This window comes from Bos javanicus, chromosome 15 (assembly GCF_032452875.1).
Source record: "Bos javanicus breed banteng chromosome 15, ARS-OSU_banteng_1.0, whole genome shotgun sequence".
Taxonomy (NCBI): Eukaryota; Metazoa; Chordata; class Mammalia; order Artiodactyla; family Bovidae; genus Bos; species Bos javanicus.
In genome coordinates, this window is record NC_083882.1 from 28901081 (window position 1) to 28922287 (window position 21207).

Here is a 21207-nt window from a genome sequence, read left to right on the forward strand (position 1 = left end):
GGTGGAGAGACCTGGGTAAGGGAATGTGATGACATTGACTGGTACCAGAATCATTGCCAAGGTCATCAGTACAGGGAAGGCCCTGGTAACGATTCCAGTATCAGAGGGCCATCTTTGCACCTTCTTCGGGGAAGGAGAAGTACTATCAGCACTAATACAACCTGAATGCCTATGAATACAGCAGACATTCTTAGACTTTTTACATCTGGTATCTCACCAAGGCAGGGGACGTTTCAGACACAAGGAGACTGAGGCTCAGCTGGCAAAGTAATAAAACTGGACCCCAACTTCCAATTAGCCAAGGATAGAAACCCCAAACTGTTTCTATTAAACATAATTTTTATTTCATCCAAGGCAAAACTAAATAAAATTCTACAAAGCAAAACATGTTGTCAAGGCAAGACAGTCAGTCAGCTCACGTTCGTTCTGTGCTTGAACACAAGTAAGTGCTTGGTGTGTACACATCTGCGCCTCCCAGAGGCACCCGCAGATCTAAGGCCCGCCCCCACAAGGCCCGTTTGTGCTGCATTGTTTTGATCTATAGTTTTACAGGAAATTGACTATGAGTATTGTTGTTATCCAAGCCAGAGGGATAAACCATGCATAAGATAGTCGAAAGCACTGCGTATCAGGTGGGAGGTGGGAGGGTGGGGACTCCCTGGGACACAGTAGTCAAGCAAGCTGTAGGATTTCCCCCAGAGAAGTCCCCTCTCCTAGCACCCCCTCCCCCCCACACTCTGACGGCAGCTGTGACAGTGAGATGGCATCATGGTGTGTTATGCGGCCCAGGAGCACAGCTGGTCTCTCCCTCTGTCTCTTATTCTTTCTCAGATTCCAGGTGCCCCAACAGGAAAGATGGCTCTGAAATGTATAGAAGCTCCCCCATCTCAGGCACACTCAGCCTTTATACATAGCTCCACACATCCGCATGCCCATGCATGGCCCACCCACCCCACAGCCACGCATTTCCACACGCTCAGTCCACACAGGCACACCCTCGGCTGCCCCCATCTCAGGAGCTTGCTCTTACACCCCTCCCTTTGCATCCAGCTGTGGGCAGCCAGCCAGATGTGAAAGTCTGAGCTCCACCAGCTGTCCTCCCAGACCTCTCCAGGCTCGTTCTGGCTGCCTTCTACACAATTCCTACATCAGGAGAATCCCAAGGCTTGGAATGCTCAGGTCCTACTTGGGGGTCAAGGAAGGGGGAGTGGGAAAGACTTTGTTTGTGGTCTCCTGACTTTAGTGTCAGCGAAACTGCATGTGTCCTGGGCTCCCAAGTTCAATATTGTGAATGCTCTCTAGCCCACACACCCTGAAAACACCCTCACCAGCCCCTGAAGATCCCTCTCAGAGACCTGCACGCGCTGAGGGTCTGCTTGGGAAGATGGCTTTGCCCACACATCTTCCACTGCAAGTTCATGCCAGAGCTTCTCCATGGGTATAATCCCAGCCTTGGGGCAGGACAGTCTTTGTTGTGGGGACTGAGTTGAACATCCTTAGCCCTCACGCTCATTAAACGGCAGTAGCCATGAGTCCTCAGGCCTTAGAGCAACCTAAAGTGTCCCCCTCTACAGTTCCAATCACCTCTATGGAAAACTACCAAACAAAAGCCATGGACAAGAAGCTTTAAGCATCAGAGCCAAGGTTTCTAACATTACAAAAGCTAAAATAATTCTAAGGGCAGGGGGTGGGTGGGAAGAGAGAGACAGAAAAGAGTGAGAATGTGTGTATGTGTGTGTGTGAGTGTGTGCACTATAGGGATAGGACGCAGAGGACAGGATAGACTTGGAACACTCCCTCCAACTTTGATACCTGAACTCCTAAATCCCTTTCCAAGCCAAAAAGACATTTTTAAACCAAAACTTTCCAAGTCTTACAGTCCTGTGAAGTAGGTAAGTATTATTACCCCATTTTACAGATAGGAAAAGTTGAGCCAAGAGAAGTTACATGATCTGCCTATGAGTCAGCAGCAGACCCAGGAATACAGAGGATGATGCTCTCCCTCTCCCATACTCTGTATGCCTTGGTTTCATCTCAGGGAAGTCAGAGGAGCCCAAGCCTGTCCAAATGCTGAAGCTGGGAAAGGAAAAGAAAACGGTTCTAAATGAAGGAAACCTAATACGTTTCCAGAATAACTGGTGGCTCTGGTCTGACTGCTCCTAAAGACAGGAAAGCCTGAACCTGAGCCCAGGATGGGAGAAGGAAGACACAAGGGACAGAAGCAGATCTGAGTGGGCCCTTGCTGGGATGTTCACTGCTGATTTTTGGCAGGGAGAGCCCTTAGGCAGTCCCCATACACTTTGAAAAAGGGGCTACTCCCCTCTCATTCCTCCCAGGGCCCCAAAGGACAGAGTGTCAGAAATTTAATGAGAGATCGAGGTGGAAGCAGATGGTGGATTCCTCCATGATCACAGCCCCGTCCATCCCCCACTTCATCAACTCACAGGGGCAACACCATGACATGGCAGGGCCCCAGGGAGCACTTGGCAGATGCCCCCAGGACTCAGCTGCTGGCCCAGGGGGCGTTAGCTCCCCGGTCCCTTGCCTGACCCTGAGTGTGGGCGGCTGGGGACCCCTCACCAGGGCCCCACCAGAGTTGGCTGTTCCACGTGGGCTGAAGGAAGGGGTCGAAGACGTTATGAGCCAGGACTCAGGAGCTAAGGCACAGTCTAACCCCACACACAAGGGGTGTGCAAACCAGTGCGTGGAAAAGCAGAGGAAAACTGTGGGCACTCTCTACCTGCCCCTCCCCCACCCCAGGCTGAGGATGGAGGAGACAGCTGAGCAGGAAGCAGCCATTAAACCCAAGAGCCCTCTCACCCAAAGCAAGAGGGTCCCTGAGGCGAAGGCAAGCCTTGACCCGGGGATGGAGGTGAACAACCCTGGGAGGGGAGAAGCGAGAGGAACACAGGAGCGAGCAGCTCCTCAAGCGAGATGGCGCCACCTGCTGCTTCGGAGGAAGAGCAGCAGGGCGGAGCCGGTTGGGAGTTCCCACGAGCGGCCACGGTCCTGCCAGGCCAAGGAGAAGGGGCAGCCGGCGTTGGTGGGCGTTCTGCGGCCCTGACGCCCCGAACAGAAATTCTAGGAAAGAAATAAGTGGCGCCCAGTGCTCTGGGACAGCCTGAGGGACCCATTCATGAGCCCTTCGGAACCCAGAGATTAGAAAAGCAGACCAGGTGGGCTAGGACCCCCTAACACAAAGTGGCAGCCCTAGCTGGGAGTCTTCAGGGACTCCGAGCAGCGGGGGAGAAGGGGAAGAACCAAGGCAGGCAGGCACCCAGGGGTCGGCGTAGGGGGAGGGAAGTTCCTCACTGGAGGGACATGGGGAACCAGGTATCCATCGAAGCCTCTCCCTGCAGGATCCTTCCAGCAGCCCCCAACCCCCAGAGCCTGTAGAGAGTCCTCCGGCCACTCCCGCCATAAAAGGGTTAGTCTTCCATACTCAGGGTCCAACTACTGGGGCAGCCCTCGGCGACCCCCCAAGTCTCTCACAAAGAGACATTAGGAGGAAAACCAAGGTGCTCCTCATCTAGGGTGGGGGGCACTGAAGACCATCTACCCCGGTGTCGGGGAACAGGCCATCCACACCGCCTCAGCCCCTCCTTTCCTTTCCCGAACCTTCCGCGGGTTCCTTTCCCTGGCCAGCCATTGTCCCTGGGGAGCCCTGGTGGGAGGTAGGGGGTGGAGCAGGCGGGACAGGACCCCAGTTTCTCCCCGCCCGGGGAAGACTACAGTTCGAGCCAAGCAGCAGATGTCTCAGGCACATGGGGTCACGGACACGGCTCAAGCATCGGCTTCATCGTAGGAAAGTGAGGCTCCCAGCAGCTGCTTGGCCCCACGCAGGGCTCACACTTTGGTTGGTGCTTTCTCTTCCGCCTTGGAGCCGGGCAACCCATTCTCGGTATTATCGTTCCCTGAGGAACTCACGAGGCACTCCTTCCTGAGAGGGAGAAAGGAGAGAGGGGAGGCAGTGGTGAGAGAGAGAGCCAAGTAGTGGGTAAAACTGTGTGGGAGGGGAGCCATGGCCCCCTGTGCCAGCCCCGAGCCTCTCCCTGGCCTTCTGTAGTGCCACGGTAGCCAGAGGCCAGATCGCCCACCCTCTCTGCCTCCATTTCCTTGTCTAAAAAATGGCTGCAATGGCCCCTTCTTCATGGGATTACTGGGAGGAGCCAGGGAGCACTTGGAACAGTGCCTGAGCCACAGGAAGTACTCAGTAAGGCCAGCATCACCAGGTCATCTCAACATGGCAGAGGGCAAGGGTACCAGTCACTCCTCCCAGGGGTCAGTAATGAGGGGAGCCCAAACCAGGGTAGATGTCAGGCTGTGCCAAGCCAGGGGAAGGGTCCAGGCCAGCAGACAGGATGCCCAGGGCAAGTAGCTCCTCACCCAGGCCCTGCAGGCCCTTCCTCCTGAAGTTCTCTGGGACTAGAGGTAGCAAAATGAGATGGAAGGGTAGGCAGGTGCGGGCAGAGGCGGGGGATGGGGCAGGAGGAAGGAGAGGTGGGCAGGTGGGAATACCCCCTAGAACAGGCACCACCCCGGCCACCCTGTGCTGGGCATGTTCCAGTCTTAAGTACAAGACCCCCCAACAGCAGTGGCCAGGCCGCACAGGGTGCTCCAGAGAAGACCTGACTGCTGCATTACTCCTACGTTTTGGCCCATGAAAACTTCCAAGTCTTTTTCATGGCTTCTGTCACTAAACTACATCTTAGCCTCACCCTGGGCTTGTGTAGCTGAGTTTGAGGCCTTCAGGAGAGATTTAACATTTCATCTTCATCAATTTCATCTTGCAGGATTTAGTCTATACCTCCAGCCTATGCTCCTAAATCCGGAAAAGGGAACTCTCCTACACTGTTGGTGGGCATGTAAATTGGTGCAGCCACTATGCAAAACAGTTTGGAGGTTTAGTTTTTTAAAACTAAAAATAGAGTTGGCCATATGATCCAACAATCCCACTCTTGGGCATATATCCAGAGAAAACTCTAATTCAAAAAGATACATGCACCCCAAAGGTCATAGCAGCACTATTTACAATAGCCAAGACATGGAAACAATCTGAATGTCCATCCATAGACGAATGAATAAAGAAAATGTGGTACATGTATACAGTGAAATATTACTCAGCCATAAAAATAATGAAATAATGCATTTGCAGCAACATGGATGGACATAGAGATTATCACACTAAGTGAAGTAGATCAGACAGAGAAACGCCATATATACTTATATGTGGAATCTAAAGTATGAGTGAAATGAACTTCTTTACAAAGCATAAACAGAAAATCACAGAGATAGAAAAAAACTTATAATTACCAAAGGGGGAGGGATAAATTAGGGATTAACAGATACAAACTACTATTATATAAAATAGATAAACCACAATGCCTTACTGTATAGCACAGGGAACTATATTCAATATCTGATAGTAAACCACAATGGAAAAGAATCTGAAAAAGAACAAATATGTAGGTATGTACAACTGAACCACTTTGCTGTGATTCCAGCAAACCAACACAACACTAAATTAGCTATACTTCAATTTAAAAAAAAATAAAAAAATATCCTCCCAGATCCCAATTTTGTTATCCATCCAATACAGTGGCTAGGTTTCTGGAAATTTGATAAGCGTATCATTCCTGTTGTTGTTGTTGTTTAGTCACTAAGTCGTGTCCAACTCTTTTCGACCCCATGGACTGTAGCCCACAAGGTTGCTCTGTCCGTGGGACTTCCTAGACAAGACTACTGGAGTGAGTTGCCATTTCCTTTTCCAGGGGATCTTCCCAACCCGGGGATCGAACCTGTGTCTAGTGCATTGGCAGGTTGGTTCTTTACCCCTGAGCCACCAGAGCCCATGTCATTCTTAGTGTAGTTTAAATCAGTAATAACAATGAACAAACAGAGCCTGTGACATACCACTAAAGACCCCTATTCAGATGGGTCTATCATCTATCTATCTACCTGCCTATCTCTAAACCTAAGGAATGGTCAGTCTAGCCAATTCCTATCCACCTAACCATCCATATTTCTTTCCAAAGACCCTGCTAGCTACCAGGCACTGTGTCAGGCTACAAAGGTGTCCAACTGACAAGGTGCCTGCTCTCCAAAAACCTGCAGTCTTCCAGGGAATATGCTATTAAACAAGTACCTGCAGCACAATGCAGTAAATGGCAGGACGGGGGTGGGGCATGCCAGGGAGGGACTCAGCCTAAGAGGGCTCCTTCTAGGGTCAGGGAGGGCCCTTTGGAAGCGTCATTTAAGCTGAGACCAAGAAAGATGAGCAGGAAAAGAGGGAGGAGACGTTCGAGGCAGAGGGAACACCCTCACATGTGAAAGCCCAGAACTGATCATAAGATGCTGCCCCACACCTCCCTTCTTCTCAGGAAGCCACCACATCTTTACTGTCACGCAGGCCTACCTCGCTGCTCAGAGGACCCTCTCAGGCTTCCTCCTGGCCTGTCTCCCACCTCTAGCCTCTGCCTTCCCAGTCCCTGTGCCCACCAACACCAGACCCTTTCTTCCAGGTCCTCTGATGAAGCCAGGCCCTGCAAGCCCTCCCCAGCTCCCCTGTGGTCAGAGGAAAGCCAATCTCAGCCTCAAGGGTCCTCAAGGGTCTGTCCCCACCCCCTTTGCGGGTTTCCCCCCTTCCTCCTGACCCCACCCCCACTCTCTCAACAACAGCAACCACAAACGCCTGTTCTCCACAACATGCTCGCTTCCCAGGCTGGCTGTCTTTGCTCTCAGCAGTTCCCCCTACAGAACAACCTTCTCTTCACCCTCCCTGGGACTTAACTCATATCCATCTTGCAAGGCTGACCACAAATGTCTCTTTGTTCTCCAAATTTTCTCACCAGCAATAGTAAGACTGATTATTAAAAACACAATTTGGTCTGAATCCATGCTCCAGACTCCTCTCAAGATCTCTGAAATCCTCCCAGCCTCTGGCCATGATGCAGCTAGATAGCCCAAGAGTTCATCATCGCAACCAGTCCTCCCAGCTCTCCCTCCCCTCTGCCAATCTCTAAAATTCTCTCCCTGCCTTCAGCTGCCTTCCTTTCTGACCAGTGCCCTTTTCAGCCTAATTTCTTCTCAACAAAGCAGCATGAAGCCAACCCCAACAGATCTTCTCCTTCTATCTTCTGCTTCTCCCTTGTTTCTCCTACTTACTTTCACCCTCTCTGCTTCAATGGAAGGCCTGCCTCATCTCATCTTTCTTGCCAAGAACACAACTTTCAAATGCCTTTGGTCTGCTCTGGGTTTTGCAGCATTCAATCATGGAACCTGCCAGCTCTGGCAATTCTGGGTAAGTGTGGGCCGCACCCTTTGTACCTCCCGATCTTTCTTCTCGTTCCTCTTACAAATATCTGTCTTTATACCTGAATTTGTCCTAGGGCTTCCCGGGTAGTCATATCAGCCTTTTTAGACTGTTTTTCTCTCCTTCATTTGAATTTTCAGAATTTCACAATAAAAGACTCCCATCACCCTAGAAGGATCTTTCCATTTTAGAGTTTCTGTATGCAGAATCTCATTATTTCCCCTGATCTAAAAAAAAAAAATGCATTTTAAAGCCTTTGGTAGGACTTTAGATTGAGATGGTACAAATAACGGGATGGGCAGGAAGACGGGGGAATGAGGAAGAGCAGATGAGTTGTATGTATGTTCTCAGTGAAGTCAGTGTATTCAATAAACACCTCCTGAGCGGATGGGGGAAAGGGAGTGAGATGAAGAATAAGGCTGAAAGATGAAAGGAGCGGGGCAGGGATAAAAAAGAGAGTAGAAGAATTAGGAAGAGAGGAGGGATTAGGAGATAGATGGAAGGATGAAGGCAGATGGGGATATATGATGGTGGATGAGAGGATGCTGGAACACCCATGAGATGAGAATGGGTGGCGGGCCAGTGGGAAGGCAGGAGTCAACTTACTTCTTCTCCTGAGTCTTCTTGATGATGAAGGCAATGAACTTCTTAACCAGCAGGATGAAGATGAGGAGCCCAATGACCCCGCCCACGACACCCAGGATGATGAGGGTCACAGTGTTGTCCACTTCTTCCACTTCATGGTCAGAGAAGGGAAAGAAGAGGGGTGGAGAAGGAGAGCAGGAGTCACCTGGAGCACCACGGCAGCCCAGCAGCTCCCCAGCCTCCAACCTGGGCATCTGGGACACGCCCACCCCAGCAGGAAGCAGGAGAAGCTAGAATATGGCATCCGTCAGGCTAAGGCATAACAGGAAGTCATCCCTCTCCCCCTGTGCTCCACACATACTCCCTCCCGCAGACACCCACACAACAAGTTCTGGAATAACTCAGACTTGGGGACCACAGCATCCAGGTTTGACTTGACCCTCAAGCATGAGACTTTCATTGCCTCCTTCTAGGTTTCCTTTTACCCAAAAGGAAAAAATTGAGAGTCTCCCTGCAATACCTCTTATGCGGCCAGAAGACACAGTAGCCAGGTAATCTGGATTTCAACAACAGGATTTCCACGGTCACTAATGAGCTGGTCACCAATAGTCACTGATAGCCTACAGCTGGTCACTTAACCCTTCTAGCCTCAGTTCCCTCATCTGAAAACTGACCTCCTGACTTCCCAAACCTGTTCCACCCACAATCTCCTCCATCTCTGCTGAGAAAACACCATCCTTTGAGTTGCTCTGGCCAAAATCCTTGGAGTCATCCTTGACTCCTCTCTTTTTCTCAAACCCCTATATCCAACCCACCTGAGAATCTTAATGGCCCTAACTCCAAAAAATTGCAGAATCATGAGCATCTTCTCTGCAGGAATCCCACATCATCCAGGAGAGCAGTGGATCCCCAGGAACACAAGAAACACAACACAATCAGGATGCTTAAGCAAGTTTCCTTCCTTTTTCTCTGCTTCCATGCCTCGCCAGCCTTCCAGGCTCCCCTCTCCATGATGCCCACCCAGTCTTAACTCCTTCAGCCCTTTCTCTAAACACGTCCAGTGTCGGGGTCATGGGATACCCTCATCACATGTTTCCTCATTGTCTAATTGTTCCACCATTGTCGGATTGGAATCCCCTCAACCAGGACTTAAGCCCCAGAGAGGAGAGACCATTCTTATCAATCTCTACTGGAACTTACGACTCTGAGCTCCTAATGAAGAGGGTCCTGGTTCAAGCCCTAGTCAGGGAACTAGATCCCACATGTGGCAACTAAGAGCCCACATGCCTCAACTAAGATCTGGCTCAGCCAAATAAATAGATAAATATATTTTTAATCTCCTTCGCTTTGGCTTTGCATGCTTTGCCCCATCTCAGTTATGTGTTTACTTGTCTTCTGTCCTACCCTGACCTGTCAATTCTTTGAGTGTATCATTCATAGCACTTTTTGGTCCTGCATGGCATTCAATCAGCTGTTGCTAACAGAATACACAAGAGCAGTAATAATCAACACATAAGGAGAACTTCACAACACACTTCCATATAGCTTCTGGAACTCTCACAGCAACCCTAAGAGAAGGCAGATCTTCATATGAGGAAAACAAGGCTCAGAGGGCCTCAGTGTATATCTTAAGCTATTCAGTGGCAGAATAAGTATTCACACTAAGTTATTCGAGTTTCCAGATGTAACTCCAGTTGCCCTTGAAAGCATAAAGTGAAAGAAAACACCAATGGTCCATTTCACCATTACACTGAGATGGGTACCCACCCCCAGCCCCGTCCTTCCAACGCCATTGCCCTTGTCCCTGACCCATTACATACATTTATCAACAACTTGGAGGAAGATGGTGGCCTGGTGCTGAAAATCATTCTCCTTGGGGTTCTTCACGTGGCAGGTGTATTTGCCCGTGTCGCTGAACTCCAGGTTCTTCAGCGAAATGGAAATATTGTTCATTTTCTCCTTTGTGGAGCCCTCCAGAGTGATGCGGTCATCATCTTTCAATTTCACCTTGGGGTCCGATTTCTCATTCTTCACAGTCCCATCTATGAGCTGTGTGGGAAGATGGGAGCAAGGAGGGGGCCAAGAAAAAAATCAGAGTCCTTTCTAGAGTCATGACATCACTCCAGCCCACTCCTTGGGCACCTTCCTGCCCAGGTCAGGAAGAGCCCTTCCCCTTGGTTTCCCACGCTTATCGATAGATCTGTCTGTCTAACCTGGATTTTACTTGCTTCAGGCTAAACCCAATTTCTGTTACTAAGGTCTCCCTAGAATGTAGCATGACTTTTACTGCTTTCTTCATAAAAGCCTTTTAATACCACATAAAAGCCTGTTAATACCACACTCGCTTCCCTCTGTCATTCCTTCCAGCTTTTGCTAGCACCTCATCCCCTATCTGCCTGAATTCTGACCCTCCATCAAGATGTGGATCAATCCCACAGGGCAGTGCATCGGCACCCTCTGAGTTCAGTGTTTAATTACATCCAGAGTTGGTCTCTTGTGACTTCCAGTCCCCTACTAGGTTGCAGAGTACTCAAAAAGCACATGCTGGGACTTTCTTGGTGGTCCAGTGGCTAAGACTCCACACTCCCAATGCAGGGTGGCCTGGGTTCAATCCCTGGTCAGGGAACTAGATCCCACATGCCACAACTAAAGATCCTGCTTGCCACAACTAAGATCTGGTGCAGTCAAATATGTAAAGAAACATTTAAAAAACAATTGCTGACTCTCCATCCCCACCCCCAGCCAAAGCCCTGGACCCTTCTCTTCTCCAGCATCCCCTTCCATCCTTCCAAGGCCTATTCCCCAGCCCTTCTCCTGTTTGGACTCTTCTCATTCTCCGTCTCCAAGTCTTCCAAATGTCTTGTCTCTTCTGCTTTTTAAATTAAATTATTAATATTTACACCAGCTAACCAAGTTTCCGGTATTTCTTCAGACCAGACAGAGGACTCTAGACAGGAATTCCACCCCAAATTCTAGCAACAAAAATCTAAGCATCCTTCCCACATAGATCTGTCTAGACAGGCTCTGGAAAGAATACTGGGAGAGAGACTTCCCTAGTGGTCCAGTGGTTAAGAATCTGCCTGCCAATGCAGGGGCCACGGGTTCAATCCCTAGTCCGGGAAGATCCCACATGCCACGGGGCAACTAAGCCCGTGCACCACAACTACTGAACCCATGTGCCCCAGAGCCCCTGCTCCACAGCCAGAGGGGCCACTGCAGTGAGAAGCCCGTGCACCGAACTAGAAGGTAGCCTCCACTAGCTGCAACCAAAGAAAATGTCAAAGACCCAGTGCAGCCAAAAAGAACGAAATACGTGTATTTTTAAAATAAATAAAAGGTGAGGGTGACCAAAGATGCATCCCTGGAGACCATCATTGAGGGGTCAGTCCAGAAAGGACCATAGCCTGGGGTTGGAGGCAGGGGTGAGGGGTCAAACCCCGGAGGAGGATCTGAGCTGCCCCATCCCTTCTCCGGCTACTTACGATCTTGTATGTATCACTGCTGTTGTAGGACCACCAGAAGTGTAGGTTCTCGAAGCCAAAGCAGCTGGAGAAGGTGCAGGGTAGCAGGATCTCCGTGCCGTTGACAGCGTAGATGGTGGTGGCCTTTCCCACTGACACCTCCAGCGACAGGGACACCGGGAGCAGGAAGAGACCTGTGTGAGGGGCACCACCTCCCTGAGTAAAAACCCCACCAGAACCTCCAGCCTGCAGCCCTGGAAGGGACCTCTCCGGTGGAGTGCAGTGGCATGGTCAGGCAGGGATGTCTCTATTGCCCTCCGTGTCAATATTAGGAAGATGGTTCTCTTCACTTTAACCGACTCTGCCTGGACCACCTCGGTGATTCTCCCTGTTGGCCTGAGCTGGATGGACTTCTGAGCCTGTTAGTAACCCTTGTGACACTCTAAGTGACCACCAGGGGTCACCCCAACCCAGGAAAACCAGGTCCCGGCCTCCGTGCCGCGAGTCCGCGCCCCTTAACCAGCGGATGTGGTCCCTGTGGCCCCCAAGTGCAGAACCTGCGCCTCCTGTTCGCGCTGGGAATCTCCCCAAGGGCTGTGCGCCACTCCCTCGTGATATTTTCGGGATTTGGCGGGGCAGGGGTGTTGGGAGGCTGAGCAGGTCTCCTGAGGTGGCTAAAAGGAAAACGGCAGACACCGGCTCCTCGGCCACTCATCACGGACCCTGGCGGCTCCCACCTGCCCCAAGGGGCCAAGAGGCAGGGGGATGCCTCCCGCTGGACCTTGCTCCACCACCGAAAGGGACCTCGAGAAGAAAAGAGAGACAAGGCGGACCTAGAGGGCATCCCGCAGGGTGGGGTGGAACGGGGATGTCTTGGCATCAGTCAGCAGCCGTGAAATCAGAGGGAGTAAAGCAATAACCTCAGAGAAAGTGAGGGCGGGAGACACTTGATGGAGGCCGACTCAGGGCAGCAGGATGCTTGCAAGCCGGTGGCTGGAGTGGGCGCTGCACCCATGGTCCCCTCTGGACCCAGAGTAGCCCCCCGACCCCCTGCAGCCCCACTGCGGGGACCATCCCCACCCCTACCCCCTTCTTTCCCACACCTTCCAGTCCAATGCCATCACTGCCAGTTGAGCAGGTGGCAGTTGTGAATTTCCACTCATGGCCTCTGGGTCCTGCCTTGTGAGTTTGTGAGTTCTTGTAAGAGAACCTGGCCCTCCTGTCCTACAGAGTCCTTGAGGCAACCCCACTGTACCTCAAGGTCATGAGGAGAAGGGGTTTCAGAATTAGACACTAGCTGTCCTTGCCCCTGAATGAACCAGGGTCACCCCGGGTGAGAACTCAGAGTCCTTCTCAGGTTCCCAGTGATGCTGAGAATAATGACCTTTTCCTGAGCAGAGATGTTGGCTAAGGCTGCGTGTGAGTAATTTCATAGCATCTTCACCTCTCACCTGGAAGGAGGGTCTTATTAATCACATTTTACAGGTGGGAAAGATAAGGCTCAGAAGAGCAAAGTGCCCTGTGCCTTGGTCAAAGTCCTACAACTTCCAGAGGTAAATGTGAACTGGAGTGTGACTCCAGTTGGGCAGTTGAGAGCAGACACCTGGCTGTACCACCTCCTATGCCAAAGTTTCCCTGGCATCTCTTCCCAGACTGTAGCTTCTCTCAACTACTTGGACCACCAGCCTGGCGTTCCCACAGTGTCAGAGCCTAAAGGACCCGGATGGTTTCAGCTTAGAGACACTAAGTTGCCACTGCCTGATTTTAGAGATGGGACAACCAAGACCCCAAATGGGAGGAGACTTGGCTAAACTAACTGGGTTTAGTGGCTGAGCCACTTGAGAACCCCTCTCAGGCCAGTCAGCTCCCAGCTCTGCAGGCAATTCCCAGAACTGTTCTTGTTCCCAAGACAGATAGGGCCAGTCTTTGTTTTAAAGTTGCCAACCTTGCTCCCATCCTCATTCTCAGGGAAGGACCTCTTTCATCAAACTTAATTTCCTCATTGTATTGATACATCATAAACCAGCTTCCTCTTGGTTTGCACACACGAGATAAGGATGCCTAGTGCCACCTGGGCAATGCTTTTTAACTTAGAAGAAGGAGACCTCTCCATCAGTCCAGTGGTTAAGACTCTGCACTTCCCACTGCAGGGGGCTCAGTTTCAATCCCTGGTTGCGGAACTAAGATCTCGCCTGCCATGTGGTGCGGCCTTAAGTAAGTAAGAGGAGCTCCATGGAGAGCTGGAGGCCCAACTCTGCCCTTAGGACTCCCTCAGCTTCTTCATGTCCTCTTTACTTCTGAAGGCAAAGCGGACTGCTCTTAACACAAAGCTCAGAAATAACAACCCATAGTCCAGGATCAACAGCTATCAACAACTGCTGGTATATGCTCAGCACTTACTATGTGCCGGCTACATATAACCCCCACAGCCACGCTCTGAGTGATGTACCGTAATAGCTCCATATTGCAGACACGGCAACTGAACACAGACAGGTTTGGTGACTTGCCTAAGGTCAACAGAGGGGCTTCCCACATGGTGCTAGTGGTAAAGAACCCGTCTGCCAATGCAGATGTAAGACACATGGGTTCAGGTTCGATCCCCGGGTCAGGAAGATCCCCTTGAGGAGGGAAAGGCACCCCACTCCAGTATTCTTGCCTGGAAAATCCCATGGACACAGGAGACTGGCAGGCCACAGTCCATAGGGTAGCACAGAGTCAGATATGACTGAAGCAACTTAGCACATACACACAAAGGTCAACAAGAGACATTTCTAGCATCCCAAAGCAAGAAAGCCCTACCTTACATCCTAAAACAGCAGATTTTGCCCACCAGAGTTCCAGTTAGTGCTGAGGGGTCATTTCAATTAGCCTTCAATCTTTGATCAGCTCCTCTGTGCCAGGGATTGTTCTAGAGCAGTGGCTTTCACAAAGCATCAGAATCACCTGGAGGTGATTACAGCTAGCTCCGCCGGCCCCACCCCAGCAGTTTCAGATCCAGCACCTAGACTGGAGCCTGAAATTTTGCATTTCTAAGAGGTTCCCAGAAAATGCTGCAATCAGAGATGACACTTTGGGCCCCACTGTGCTAGAGGATTTCTACCTATTAACTTCAACTCTGATTAGAATGCCGAAAGATGGGTATCATTTTTCTCATTGTACAGATGATACAATTGAGGCTCAGAGAGGTTAAGTCACTTGCACAGGGTCACATAATAAATGGTGGATCTGGAATTGAGCACTGATGGTAAAATTGGATGGGCATTTTACAGGCACTGTCTCATTTAATCCTCATGATAATCCAAATGAGGTAGTTATTATTTTTATCCCCAACATGCAAAATGAAGAAACAGCCTCAGAGAGATTAACTTGCTCAAGGCCACACAACTGGTGAGTGGAATAAGCAGACTACAGACCAAGCTCTGCTTTCCACCACTCTGTGACGGTGCCTCTCCAAGGGAACAACGCCATCAGGGCCAGCCCTCCTTAAAGCTCCTGGTTTTCTTTTCATTTCTCCCCTCCCTCACCACCTTGCCCCAGAGATCTATAGACAGGAGCCAGACATGAGATTACACCCTCCTGCCTAAAAGATGGCCTTCAATTTGGTTGTCTTTTTTTTTATTTCTGCCACACTGCATGGCATGTGGGATCTTAGTTCCTCACGTAGGGACTGAACCCATACCCCCTGCAGTAGAAGCAAGGAGTTTTGCTTGCTTCTGGACTGCCTGGGAAGTCCCAAGAAGACAACCTTCTGATGGGAGATCTCAGTTTTGCTTCTCACCACCCCTACCACCTCCACAAACCAAAGAATGGAGTGCAGTGTGGTGAAGCTCTCAGCAGAAGGAGCTTCCTGATGCCTACAGTGCTCCCTCAGAGCCTGAGCACGTGTTCCAGGGAGCACCACAGCACCAGCCTCTAGTGTCCAGGATCCTAGGGGAGACAGGGGGATCCAAGTCAGGGGCCAAACCCCTTCCCCCCAACCTCAGCTGGAATAGACTATCCAAGCACCAGAGATACCCATCAGAAGCGAAATCTTTTTGATCACTTTAAATAGAAGCAAAAACAAAAAAACAGTCCAGGACAGAGGAGAAAAGTACTTCTCTAAGGTCTGACTCATGACGGTGCGCATTTCCACCTGATTAGTGTGTGTGCCTGTGTGAATGAATTAACTCTAATGTACTCAGGACTCCCAGACTCCCAGAGTGAAGCATCACCATTCCCACCGTAGCCTGGAAGGGACAAAGGGAAGGCAGAGATGTTTATACGATGAAGTTCAGAGTCCTGCCTGAATTAAAGCATCAGAGACGGGGAGCAAGCCTGGCTTCTCCACTGCACACCCTCCCAGCACACAGAAGTCTTATCGGCCGTGTCTGGGAGGCTCGTGCACGGGAAAACCCAGAAGCCTGCGTCCTGTGCCTTCTTCCCTGTGAGCCTGTGCTGTGGGGAGAGAAGGGGGCAGAGTCAGATCTAGACCCACTAGAGGACTCAGAGAGGTACTTCAGCAGGATGACCAAGCCAGGATGCATGTATCAGGAGGCACATGGCAGACCCCACTTGGCTGGCTGACCTTGAGAAAGTCAGAGGTGCTACATCCTCAAACCAGGGATGCCTGTCTTTCCTACCTTCTAAGCTTGGTATAAAGCTAAAAAAAAACATGAGCTTATAAAACATGAGAAGGGCTTCAATGAGTGCATCCCTCTGGCCTGGGCTCTCTGCAGGTAGAGGAACATGGTGTGTAAAAGGAGGCAGAGGGACAGGGCTGGCCTCCACTGTAGGTCTAGATGTAACCAAGACACTCAACTTAAGGACCAGTGTCAGCCAACAATATCTCCAAGCCATTCAAGCACTGTTTTATACTTTCACCCTGTATTACTTCCTGGAGGTAATTATTTCCATGTGGCTACTTCCTCGGATAAAGAAGGACTTTCTTTGTCCCAAACTAAACTCTAGAATTTCAAGTGATCTTGTGTGTGTTTCAGATTGGGGGTCCCTTTCCTGCATCTTGGAATGGGTGGGAACAAGTCCTCTGACCCGTGATCCTGTGGAATTCAATCCTAAGCCTTGTCTTTGCTCGCTAACTGCCGAACCGTTCTCAGAACAGCCATTTTCTTGGCTGTTTTCTGATCGGCCCCCTCCTATCCCACCCGATTATGTCTAAGGATTGACTCAGGCCTCCCATTTAAAGTAAAAATATATTTGTACAGGCAAATCTTATTAAATACACCAAGGGGGATCTCATATCTACCATCAGACGTTCCAAGTCAAATGCCAAGGCAGAAATCTTCTGCCACCTTTTCCCATATCCGGGTACAGTGATACCCAACTTAGGCCGAGAGGAGGAAAGAGGGGCAGCGTGGAGCACACTCTAAGTTTAGCTCCCCGGGCTTGCCTGGCAAGGCAGGCAGAATCGCGGCTGACTTTAATAGAGAAGCTGATACACTGGCCCCAGGGGAGTCAGGTTCAAAGTAAGAGCTGGGAGGGAGAAAGTGGGCCGAGGCCAGCAGGACAAGACCCCTCCTGGGGTGCAGGCCCTGGGGGCTGTGGGAGGCAGGGCTGAGCCAGGCAAGGCCCCTGGGCCCAAAGACAGAGGAAAGGTTTCAGCTCCCTCTCCCTAGGCAACCTGCCGGCTTCCTGCCCACCCCCAGGAGCTTTGCCAGGATAGAAACATGCCCCTGAGACAGTGCTGGATGCTCAACAAAACCAGCTTTGCAAACAATTCCAAGCAGTGTGCCCATCCCTCCTCTTGCAGGCCATGGAATGGGTGTGGTTTCTGCAGAGATCCTTACACCCTCAGCAGTGGGGCAAGGTGGGAGAATCTGTGCCTGGGGTCTACCTAACATGCTGGTCCCACCCGCCACAGTAGCCGTAATGACTTGGGACCCCACAAGCCTGCATGTCCAAAAAAAGAATGAATCCCCAAACCTGGGATCTTTCTCCTCTTCCCTGCTTTCCCATCTTCTTTGCCATGAACCGCTTATTTACCCTTTCCTTTTCCTTCCTCTGAGTGGGACTAAACACCCTCTGCTTAATTGCCTTCTCATTAAACAAGTCCTTAATAAATACATGCCCAGGGAAAGAGGGTTGGGCAACAGAGCACCCTCACAAGTGATAATTACACAGAGATCGCAGCAATTAGGCAGATCAGGCAACAAGTAAGGAGTGGGTAGGACAGATACATTACCAGTCACGTGCTTAGGAAGGGACTGACACCTTTTAGCCTCAGTTGCAATACTGCTGTCTTGAAAACTGTGTCTCAATTTAAGAAAGGAGCGTCTGGTCAGATTATCAAAAATCAGTTTCATCTCGCCTAGGAGATTGAGTTTGATGTGGGGAGAGGAAGCTGGAGGGGTAGAGGACTCCTAGGAGCTTACTACTCTGTACCCAGTTTCCATAGTTGTGAGAACAGCTCTGGGCCCCTAAGCCTCTGTTCTTCCACACTCAGGCTCCCGAGCTCACTGCTTCTTCAGTCCATCAGCACGACCCCTGCTGACCTTCCCCCGCAGCAGACTGTGGTTAACTGAGAGGGAAGTTGGTGTGACAAAGCCCCAGAGACCTGGATTCTGGCCTACCTGGCCATCAACTGGCTACACACCAGTGAGCAAGTCACCTTCCCTCTCTGGACCGTGGTTTCTACATCCTGAGGGGAGCTCTGTGCTATGGTTTCCAAAGCTCCTGCCAGCTCTGATGCTCTACTTGGCTGTCCAGTCATCTCTGCATCTCCCCTCCTGGACCAAGACCAAGGATGGTGTCTTCATGCCAAGCTCAAAGCAATGCCACTTCGAGGTCTTATCGGTGGCTGCCTGGGCAACGTCCAGGGAGGGACTCAGGTTGTATTCCCTCGGCAGACCAGAGGGGCAAGGGGCAGAGCAGCTGGGGCCAGTTCTAAGGTCTTCTGGTCTCCCCCTACGAATCACTCTGCTCTCTCCCAGGCTCCCAGAGGGTAGCTACCTGTTCCAATGGGCCTCTGTCCCTCCCTAGTCTATCAGCTCAAACAGTGCTTAGAGGATGTGGGGGTTTCCACCTGGAGAAAAGTACCAAGAATCTGTGCCTTGGCGTGTACACACACACACACTCACACACGGTGTATGGTGGGGTTCCCCACAGAAGACAACTTCTATGAATACTCTGGCACTCACATTCCACCAGCCAACCAGGCAATAGGAGAAAGGGAAGCCAGAGGTGTTGATAAGCAGGCTAGTTTAATGGTGGTGTGAGTGAATTCCCCAGTGACCCCTTCCCCTTGCCATGGCCACAGTGATCAGAGATGGGATGAGGGGGAGCAGAGGGCCACTGTGCCCTGCCCATGAAGAGAAGCCTCGGGCCTCGCAGAGACCCACCTCTTAGGGTCACCGTGGAATCAGCACACCTGTGCCTAAGCTACAAGAGAGAACACCAGCTGTAGGGATGTAACAAAAGCAGCGGCTCCTGAGTGAAGGACATACTTTATCCCCGCTCCACCCCCAGGTGCTAACATGACAGGTCAGCACACGGTTTACCTCGGCAGAAGCAGCAGCGGCCACCCTTAAAGACTTCTGTCTTCCTGTTTTCAGCCCAAATGCTTACATCGTGTGCCCAACCCGATGAGGGGAGCTGCCAAAAGCCAAATCTGACAAATATAAACAGGAAGAGGTGCAGGTGCCAGAGATGGAATCGGCTTACACTGAAATCCAGCTTTGACTTCTGAAAGGCTACATTCTGGACTACTAAATGTCATTCCCTAATCTCTGGGAGTTTGACGTTCAAAAGTATCATATGCATAAAATAGACACTAATCATGGGTTCCTTCTGTGGTCTCCGGATGTGCCTCCTTAGTCTTCATACTCATCCCAAAAATGAAGAGCCAAGAGCAGGTTAAACAGGTCCCACCGCCCAACCCCATGGAATCTTTACCTAAGAAGAGAGACAGGATCCTTCCTAAAAGGGGGAAATTCTTGGCAGTCCAGTGGTTAAGATTTGGTGCCTTCACTGCCGAGTGCATGGGTTCAATCCCTAGTCGAAGAACTAAGATTCCCACAAGTCTCGAGCCATAAAAACATAAATAAAATTTAAAGGAGGGCTTGAACGATCCTCCAAGTCCCTCCAACCCCATCCAGTCTGCAGAGAAGGCAATGGGCACTAGAGGAAGTAGACAGCAGAGGAGCCAAACGGAAAAGGGACAGGAGGAAGGGGCGCTCCCCCGCCTTGAACTGGTGCACGCCAGTGCCGGGGCAACACGCATCTAAGTTGCAAGGGGCTCCGGGCTGGGGTAGAAACCAGCGTCCCAACAACCACACGTGCAACCCACCGGGCATCTCCTACATCCGATCCCAGACACGTTCGCCCAGCCGGCTTAAACCTCTGCGGCCCCAAGCTCCAGCTCCTGAAGCTGAACGCACTAGAGACAGCAAAGAACTAATCTCCGGGCTGGCGGGTGGGATGGGGCGGGGGACGGCGCAAGGTCCCCCGGCAGCTCAGCAGTCCAAACGGCGTCCTGGAAGTAGCTGGAGCCGCTCATTGGGGGCCGCGCTCCAAAGCCCACCCTATCCAAGGTGCTGTTCTTCTAAGTGTTCCCTGCTCTGGGGGGAGGGGGAGGGGGGAAGGGTTGGGGCAAGAGGTAGAAGAAACCAAGCCGGGTGTCTGTCTTACCCAAAAGCCCAATGCCCAGCCATCTCGCCCGGGCTGCGCCTTGGTCCCGAGCCCCGGGCATCGTTCTGTTCTCTCCGGAGCGCCCCCGGGGCGCGGGGACGGGATACAGGGCACACCCGCGCTCGCAGCCCGCGGTCTGCAGTGGGGCCGGAGGCTGCCGGGGAGCTCTGCGCCGCTGGCCAGGGCTCGGGAAAGTTAGCGCGGAGAGCGCGAGGAGGGGGAGGCAGGGAGGGAGAGGAGGAGCCGGCTGCGGGAGCGGCCGCCGGGGGCGCGGGAGGAGAAGGAGGAGCCCGCGGAGGAGGAACGCGAGCAGGGCCAGGAGGCCCGCCGAGCTAGCACCTAGGCGAGCGACGCTGCGCCTCTGCTCTGGAAGCGCTCCAGCCGCAGGAGGGGCGGTGGCCGCCGCGGAGCCCGGGGCGCCCCCGCCTCCAGGTCCCGGAGCCCCGGGAGCCGGCCGCACCCCCAGCACCGACCCCCCCCACACACACACCCCCTTGCTTCCTCTCCGGCTTGGGCTGGGCGGCTGCGGCTTGGCACTGCAGGGCCGCCCGCAGCCGCCCGCATCATCCCGTGCGCTGAGCTGCCAATTAGGAGGATAGTTTGGGGAGGAGTCGAGGTGGAGCGTTTCGGGTGTTGGAAGGCTGCGATGTCTGCTTTGGGGAACACGAGTTTGGGTAACGGCTCCCTCTCCCGGGGCCGCGAAAGGACCGCTCGGTCGCCCGCAGCCGGCACTGCCGCAGCCGGTGGGCGTGTGCGGGCTTGTATGTACACTGCGGCCGCCGACGCGCGTGTGTGCAACCTTGAAGCCCAGCTGTACAGGGTCCCACGGACCCGGCTTCCAACTGCAAACTGCCCCTGCCACCGCACACCAACCTCTCCCATTGCTTTATGGACTCCTCAGAAATCTTGATGCTCCTGGTTACGGAATCCGGCCAGGCCCTACCGTTGGGTCCAAGCCCTGATTCACCCTCTGGGGAGCCCCTACTTCTTTTTTTCCACCTAGGCCACCCCCTCCACCCTCGAACCTCCCTTTTTCCCCCTCTTCCAAGGGTTTCCTGTGTCCTTCAGAATCCTCGAAGACTCTCTTAGGCTTGCCTCTGTTTTGAAGTGGGGGTAGATTAGCCCGGGATAGGAGGGGGGTGGTCACAGCCAGGTCAGAGGGCTTTTTCCCAGAACCTCTGGAGTTACAAGGGAGCCTGTCTCGGGTGCCTCGGTTGGTAAAGAACC

The 21207-nt window shown here is 52.0% G+C and overlaps 1 protein-coding gene across 1 annotated transcript; it reads right to left on the reverse strand.

Moving 5' to 3' along the window:
- Positions 1-321: 321 nt before the first annotated feature.
- Positions 322-20357, reverse strand: SCN4B (sodium voltage-gated channel beta subunit 4). Its single transcript, XM_061440456.1, has 5 exons — positions 19981-20357; positions 11380-11552; positions 9718-9946; positions 7919-8048; positions 322-3940 (listed from the first exon to the last, which is right to left on the reverse strand). The coding sequence occupies exons 1-5, from the start codon at positions 20039-20041 to the stop codon at positions 3847-3849; spliced, it is 687 nt and encodes a 228-aa protein (XP_061296440.1). The 5' UTR covers positions 20042-20357; the 3' UTR covers positions 322-3846.
- Between the last annotated feature and the right edge of the window lie 850 nt (positions 20358-21207).